General features: G+C 61.5%; 1 protein-coding gene across 1 annotated transcript; it reads right to left on the minus strand.

Annotated features, from left to right (window-relative positions):
• Positions 1–2,778: 2,778 nt before the first annotated feature.
• Positions 2,779–7,691, minus strand: ENGASE (endo-beta-N-acetylglucosaminidase; the record flags this gene model as incomplete). Its single annotated transcript, XM_034790443.1, is given in 11 exon segments — positions 2,779–3,193; positions 3,471–3,585; positions 3,674–3,779; positions 3,959–4,110; positions 4,565–4,755; positions 4,942–5,050; positions 5,670–5,773; positions 6,130–6,295; positions 6,744–6,892; positions 7,048–7,205; positions 7,543–7,691. Coding segments are annotated over 11 exon segments (1,795 nt in total), but the record flags the coding sequence as incomplete, so codon positions are not given.
• Positions 7,692–7,893: the final 202 nt, after the last annotated feature.

A 7,893-nucleotide genomic window follows, 5' to 3' on the forward strand; every position in this document is an offset into this window, starting at 1 on the left:
AAAAGGCTCATTGCCATTGTGAGAATGCTTGCTACCCAAAACCTAGCACTGCCTGGCACTTCAGATCAGCTGTATGTCAAACAATGGAAACTTCCTTTAAACTGTGGAGCTAATGGCGGAGTTGGATGCTGTACTCCAGGAACATCTAAGAAGAGTCACCACCCAAGAAATGTACACACACCACTATCTTGGAAAAACAATTCCAACTGAGATCAGACAGTTACTGGCAACAAAAGTCTAACAGAAGATTGTGGCAGATCTGAGGTCAGCAAGATATTACTCTGTTATCCTGCTTGCACATCTGACATCAGCCATACGGCACAAATGACTTTAATGGTGTGTTTTGTAATAACAACAGGACCTAGCAAAAACGTCCCTGCAATGGTGACTGTCAGAGAGCATTTTCTAGAATTTATTGACATTGATGATACTACAGGAGCTGTATGACAAATGTGCTTCTTAAAAAGCTGGAAGATACGGGAGTTGCGATAGCTGACATGTGAGGTCAGGGCTACGATAATGGTGCCAACATGAGAAGAAAGAACAGAGGAGTGCAGACACGGGTCCGAGAGTTAAACCCTCGGGGGTTTTTTGTCCCATGCAGTTCTCATTCGTTGAACTTGGTGGTCAGTGATGCAGCATTAGCTTCTAGTGAGGCTGCTGAATTTTTTAATGTAATTCAAAGCATCTATGTATTTTTCTCTGCATCAACTCATCGATGGCAAATTTTGAAGCAACATCTGGGAACATCTGACACTGAAACCACTGAGTGCCACACGATGGGAAAGTCGAATGGAGGCGATAAAGCCTATCAAACATCAAATTGGGAAGATAGATGATGCCATAGTTGCCATTATGGAGGATAATGCTATGACAGGAACTGTTCGTGGGAGAACAGTGGCAGAGGGAAATGGAATCACCAGAAACATACATAACTTCACATTTCTGTGGGGCTTAGTGTTGTGGCATGACATACTGTTTGAAATAAATGTTGTAAGCAAGAGACTCCAAGGTGTTGACCTTGATATATCTGGAGCAATGGAACAACTGGACAAAGCAAAGTCATACCTACAGTCTTACCGGTCAGATGAGGGATTTCAAAACGTTCTGAAGAGTGCACAGAAGTTGGCAGAGGAACTTCACACTGAAGCTATTTTCCTACCCATTCAAGAATACAAGAGTCACTGAAGAAAACGACATTTTGATTACGAGGCATGGGATAATCCCTTAAGAGACCCCAAACAACAATTCAAAGTTGAATTCTTTAACCAGGTGCTAGATTGTGCAGTACAGTCAGTTGAACGTTTCATGCAGCTCAAGGAACACAGCAGTATATTTGGGATGTTGTATGATATTCCAAAATTCCTCACTATACCTGAAGAAGACCTACACCAGCAATGCAGGGCACTAGAGACAGTGTTGACACATGATGACATGCGCGATATTGATGCGAGTGATTTAGGTGATGAACTGAAAGCCCTTTCAAGATACATTTCAGCAGAATCAACTCCAAAGGCTGTTCTGGAATATATGTGCACAAATAAGATGACCGCCTCTTTCCAAATGCTTTTGTTGCTCTGCGCATACTTCTAACACTTCCTGTAACAGCTGCCAGTGGAGAACGCAGCTTCTCCAAGCTGAAGTTAATAAAAACACATCTACGCTCCACAAAGACACAGGAGAGGCTGGTCGGCCTTGCAACCATCTCAATAGAGCATGTGCTGACCCAGACTGTGGACCTTCAGGAAGCAGTTCAAATGTTTGCAACCAAGAAGGCACGGAAAGCACCACTTTGGTTATTCAAACAGATAAAAATGCCAGTGTTTACTATGCAGACAAGAAAAGTTACATTTGCTGTTCAGGCGTTTGAAAGTTAAGAGTTACCTACAATTTTTGAACAAGGCCTTTTAAGTTGTTAGTTCTCCTTTATTGGGGTGGGTAGCAGAGCAGTGCCATGAGAGGAGTAGAACAGGGAGAAGGCAGAATTGAGACCTTTCAAAGTTTTGGCCCAAGCCAGGGCGCATGGGGGCGTCGTTTGAGCTCCCCACCTCAGGTGCCAAAATGTTGTGGGCTGGCCCTGCCCAGCAGGCTCGGCCATGCCCTTCCTGGAGCCCAGCCGCCAGCAGCACAGAGAACTGAAGAGTGGGGCTGAGGGACCCAGAGCCACTGCCGGCTCTAGGCTCTTCCAGGACTCGCTGGACACCCACCAGGCCCGGAGGTGCAAGGGAGCAGGAAGGTGGGGCAGCAGCCCTGGCTGCTATGTGTTCTACATGCAGGGCTGTGCGCTGGTAGCCACCTGACCAGCTGGGGGACAGTCTCCCTCCCCCTCCCCCACACAGGCAGAGTGGGACGAGCACCCGCTTGCCACCGCGCAGCGAGAGCCCCAGGCCTGGTGTCAAAAGCCGCAGGCTGTCAGGCTGCAGCACAGGGCCAGGCCAGGCCACGGGGGGATCCCTGCAGTGCTAACGGAGCAGGAGGTGAGTGCAGGACAGTGCCTGGCTCCAGCCCGGCCCTGCCCATGGCCCTCACCCCGCTGCACAGCAGCTCCAGCTCCCCGGTCCCCAGCGGCTCTTGCCTGCCAGCGTGGGACTCTGCTGCCCCCCCGTGGCTCGCCCCAGGCTGTGCGGGGCAGAAGGTGCCAGCGACTGGCCAGGAGCCATTGGAGAAGCAGCTACTCTCTCTGCTATTGTCCAGAGCACCTCCCAGCTCTGCCGCAGCCCCTCCATCCTGCCCTGCGCTCCCCCAAGAATGCCCAGCTCGAAGGCCGAGATCCCTGGCACTGTGCCAAAGGCGACATTTAATAGGTGCTGGTGCTGGCTGGGTCGGAATAGACCAGAACCAGCCGCCCCCACCTGGACCGATCCACGGCAACCCCTTCGTTCAGCACCGGCTCCACGAAGAACTCCACGCGGCAGGACTCCATGGGGGGCGCCTTTGGCACTGCCAAGCCCACCACCCGGTAGAGGGTGGCGTGTGCCACCCCGAGGAGCTGGGGCAGCTCCCGGCCCCGAGGGCCTGCCCGGCCCTGGCAGTGGATCCGGAAGCAGCGGGCTTGGCTGTGGGGGTAGGACCAGCGCAAGGTGAGGCTGAGGGAGAGCTGGTCCGGGCCAGGGCCCTTGTGCCACAGCAGCTGGGAGGCCTGGAGGCTGGGCCCTTGGGACAGCGAGGAGCGCAGGCTGTCAGCATCCAGCACCTGCAGGGGAGACAGGGGCTTAGACGCAGCCCAGGCTCTCCAGAGCAGCACCCAGGAGGGATCCATGCGGGGAGACACCTCGCCTCAGTGCTGCCCCCACCCCCAGCCAGACCCCCCCTCCCCCCACCAGGAGGGCAACTACAACCATGTGCAGGGGGCAGGGCTCCCCGGAGACGCTCCTCTCCCCCAACCACCCCCAGGCTCCATAGGCAGATGTTGCCACAAGGGATGGCGGGTGGGCAGTGCCGGGGCACTGTGCTGAGTGTGGCCCCCTCACCCGGATCTCCCCAAGGCGGCAGGAGAAGCGCCGTTCTTGCTGGCCTGGCTGGTGGCGCGACAGGATCAGCGACAGCTCATGTAGGGTGCAGTCCCGCAGCTCCAGTTCGTAGCACCTGGGCGAGGGCAGAGAAGGGAGAACTAGCAGGGCCGCTGGAGAGACCAGGCCTGAGGCAGGAAGGCTCCCTGGCTGGGGACACTCACCGCCTCATCCAACCTGCCGCGCTCTGCCGTCCACAGCCGCTGAGCAGCCCGGAGAGCTGGGGGGGCGGGGTGGGGAGGGGCTGGGGCTGATGTCGAGTGGCCGGCCCTGCGGGAGGAAACGGAGCAGTTAGGGCAGGGGAAGGGGGCACAGGACACATGAGGTTGAGGAGGAGCAGACGTGTCCCAGGCATCCCAGCCTCCCCATGCCCTTGCCAGCCATGTGACGGACCGATTCCCGGCCTGCCCGGCAGCGTGAGATCCCCGCGGAGGGGCCCAGCTCCTCACCCGGCAGGGCAGCTTTGTGGCCAACACGGCAGGAGCCAGAGTCCCATGTGGTGAGTTCCAGCGCGACCGCCACCTCGGGCAGCTTCTCCTCCAGTTTGTACAGCAGGGACAGGAAGAGCTTGGGGGGAGCTGGCAGCTGGAAAGAGAAAAGGCTGGTGACCCCCAATCCCCAGAGAGACAAGGGAGGGAGAGAGAGAGGGGGAGGGAGTTACATGGGGTACAAGGCAGGTCGCAACACACACAGCACGTGGCATGCAGCATGCCAGCCACAGGCTGCACGCGGCACCAGCCCAGCCCGCGGACTGCGCACACACGCCGTGAGCTCACACAAGCACCAAGCTAGGCATGCCACAGGCTGCACGCGGCACCAGCCTGGCCTGTGGGCTGCGTACGCACCCCGTGAGCTCACATGCGGCACGCACACAACATGCTGTGCACAAGAACCACAAACTAGGTCTGTGGCTGCACACCTGGCCCAGTGCACAGCGGACAGTGCGCATGGCACACATTTGGCTGCACCCCCCAGTCCCTTGGTGCAGTGCCCTGCCCTGGCTCCCCAGCAGGAAATGGGTCTTTGCCACGCCCGCCGCCCCAGCCCGCACTCACCGGACAGCCACGTGGCCCGCCTCAGGCGGGATGATCCCCTCGATCAGCAGGCAGCTGCCCCCGTTCCAGGCGTCCTGCAGGGAGCAGCGCGTGCGCAGCCAGTTGCCTGCCCCTCCCGGCGCTTGCTGCTGTGTGAAGAGGGGCTGGATCTCCTGGGCGCTCAGGTTGTACCAGGGCCCGACTTCTTCCTCCTGCAGGAGACAGCAGCCCCGGTGAGCCAGGCCATGGGGCAGGCGCCTGCTGCAGGCGAGGGACGGGCGCTGGCTGGGCCCCGTCGCACACGGACCCCGAGTCACTCTGGGGGTTGCTAATGCTCAGGCGGATCCCATCTCCCCACAGGCCGGGACCTGCCCGCCCTGCCCCGCCCCCGCACTCACCTGCCCCGCCGAGAATCTCCCCGTGCCCAGGCCCAGGCAGAAGCAGGTGCTGAAGGGCAGAGTGCTGATGCTGTGAGTGGGCAGCAGCTCCGCCAGCAAACCCCAGAACCTGCACGGAGAGGAGAGGCTGGTTATAGCAGTGCCGCTCAGCACGGGCACCAAGGACCTCACCCAGTCAGCAGGCCCCTGGCATAGGGGACACGAAGCACAGCCCAAGATGCAGCCAACCAGGGGGCAGCATCCTCCCCCCAGAGCTCTCAGCAACTCTGCACCCCACTGGGGTCCCTACGGCTCAGCTCTTTATGGAGTCTGGTGCCAGCGCCCCAGGGCAGCAACACACCCGGGCAGCCACGATCCATGGCCTTCCCCGCACCTCCCCATCCCCCCAGCACGGCATCCCCCCTTCCCTGCACCCCCATCCCCCCAGAACCGGCACTCCCCCTTTCCCGAACCCATCCCCCCAGCACGGGCACCCCCCTCTTCTCCGTGACCCCATCCCCCCCAGCACGAGCACCCCCCCCCTTCCCCGCGCCCTCATCCCCCCAGCACTGGCAGCCCCTCCTTCCCCGAACCCATCCCCCCCAGCCCAGGCACCCCCCTTCCCCATGCCCCCATCCCCTCAGCACAGGCACCCCCCCACGTACCCATCCCTGCATCCCACCCCCTCTCCATCCTGGGCACCGATCCAGTGCTCCCACACACACCCCGCCCAGCATGGCCACGCTCACCTGTTCTCGTTCTGCAGGAAGTTCTCCTTCCCCAGGTGCTCATAGACCCAGCCGGGGGCGAAGATGGCAGCGGAAAAGCCGTGCTTGCGAATCAGGCGCAGAGCCTACGGAAATGCGGGGGTGAGACGCAGACGCTCAGAGCCTGGACGGGCTGAGCCATACGCACCGGGGCTGCCAGCACCACAGCCAGCCTGAGGGGTGCTCTCCCTGCCCCCAGGGCGCCGGGCAGCTCACAGGCACCGCACTGTCCCTGGGAGATGGGAATGGAACCCGGGGAGAGGAGGGAAGCCCCCATTCCCCAGAGGAGAACTCAGGCTCCAGGCCTCACTCAGCCCCTGGCCACGCTCCAGGAACACGACCCCCAGAGCCCAGCTCGCTGTCCGGGGCCCTGGAGCCGCCGGAGGATCCCGCCTGGGGCGAGGCCCTGCCCCCGAGACACCCTTCGGCCAGGCTCAGGCACCTTGTCTGTCTCAAAGCCGCCGCCTACGACCTCCCCGCGAGCAAAGACGTCGATGCCCACGTAGACGTCAGCCAGGCGCTCCCCGGCCTGCGCCCCCATGCGCTCCAGGTGCTCCTCCTTCCAGTTGTAGTTCGTGAACAAGCCATCGCAGGCGTCAAAAAACACCCTAGGAAAAGGAGAGCCCCGGTGATGCCCACCCCCTCCTCCCTGAGAACAGGCCCTCAGGGGAGGGGGCCCCCCAGCTGCAACCCCCAGGCACGCTGCCGCAAGCCCAGCTCTGCCGAGGGCACTTGGGCAGGACATGGGGAACATCAGAGCTGCCAGGCCAGGGTGGGGCTGGGAGCCGTGCCCCTGCCAGGGAGCCAGAAGGGACGGGTGCCTTGCTACATGCAGGGCTGGTGCCCAGAGCCCACTGGCCGGGCCAGGCCAGGCGCAGGGGGGTGGCTTAGCACCCCCATGGGGCAGTGACCCCAGGCTGTGCGGCTGGTAAACACCAGCCCGATTGCGCTGTCTTTGCCAGCTGCCAAGGGGAAGGGGAAGGGCTGGGCTGGGCTGGGCTGGGCTGCGTACCCAGAGCTCCTGCTCTGTCCAGCGGACGGGGGCACCCCCCTCACCTGTTCTTCTCATTCAGCTCGTTCTGCCACTTCAGTTCCCCGCTCGGCAAGACGCTGTCGTACCAGAGCACCAGCCCGCCGGGCACATCCCGATGCAGCTGCTCCCGCAGGTCCCGCAGGAAGAGGGGCAGGTTCCGTGCGGCTGCCTTCTGCATGGGGGAGGGAGAGAACAGGGGTCGCCTGGGGACACCATGTCAGGGATCCCTGCAGCCCAGGGGCTGGGCAAGGCAGGACAATCCGGGGGTGGGGGGAAGGGACGGGACAGAGCCGGGGAGGGGAGGGGCAGCAGGGCGGCTCTGCTCACGCTCAGGGTGTTCTCGATGTTGACCAGCCAGCCGTCAAAGCGGTAGAAATGGGCAATGCGGCCCAGCTGCACAGCCACGGCGTGGTACGCGGCTGCCTCCCCGGCGAGGAAGGCCTCACACAGCTGGCCCCCGCTCGTCTGCTCCGTGATGAACGTCCCTAGAGCCAGAGCACAGATGGCAGCGTCAGCCTCACCGCTCCGCGCGCCAGGACCCCCGCCCACGGAAGGGGGCGCTGGTAGGTCCCTGTACAGGGTCCCCAAAATACTGCACGCGTGTGGACAAGAGGCATGGGCCCTCGCCAACCCCGGCCTGTCCCGGCACGTGCTGCCGTGGGGGGGGGGGTCTGGCCACAGCCAGCACCCAGGTACTGTAGGCCCAGCGGGAGGTGCCAGCTGCAGAGGCGCTCCCAGCCTCTCCCTGCGGGCAGCGCTAAAGCCACGAGTGCTCCCGCCTGCCCCGCCCGCGGTGCCTGGTCTTTCCCGGCATCCCCTCACCCAGCACAGAGACGCCGTTCCTGTGGGCGGCGTTGGTCCAGGTGACGGGGGGGATGGTCACGGAGTGGTGGCTGAAGTAGACAAAGATGTCGATGTACCGCCAGTGGTAGAACACGTAGGGGTCCCGTGAAGCCGAGCCCTGGATGAACCTGCAGGCAGAGGAAGGGGAAGAGGCTCAGGCTGGAATGGCAGCACTGGCCCAGTGCTCCAGCCCCAACATGGCAGTGACGGAGCACTTGTGCCCCCCCCCATCTATTCCCCAGGTGCCAGGCTGCTGCTCTTCCCCCAGGAGACGCTCCTCGAGCAGGGAGATAGCTGGCTGGTGCTGTGGCAGAGAATCGTTCATCCTCC

Source organism: Trachemys scripta, chromosome 14 (assembly GCF_013100865.1).
Source record: "Trachemys scripta elegans isolate TJP31775 chromosome 14, CAS_Tse_1.0, whole genome shotgun sequence".
Taxonomy (NCBI): domain Eukaryota; kingdom Metazoa; phylum Chordata; order Testudines; family Emydidae; genus Trachemys; species Trachemys scripta.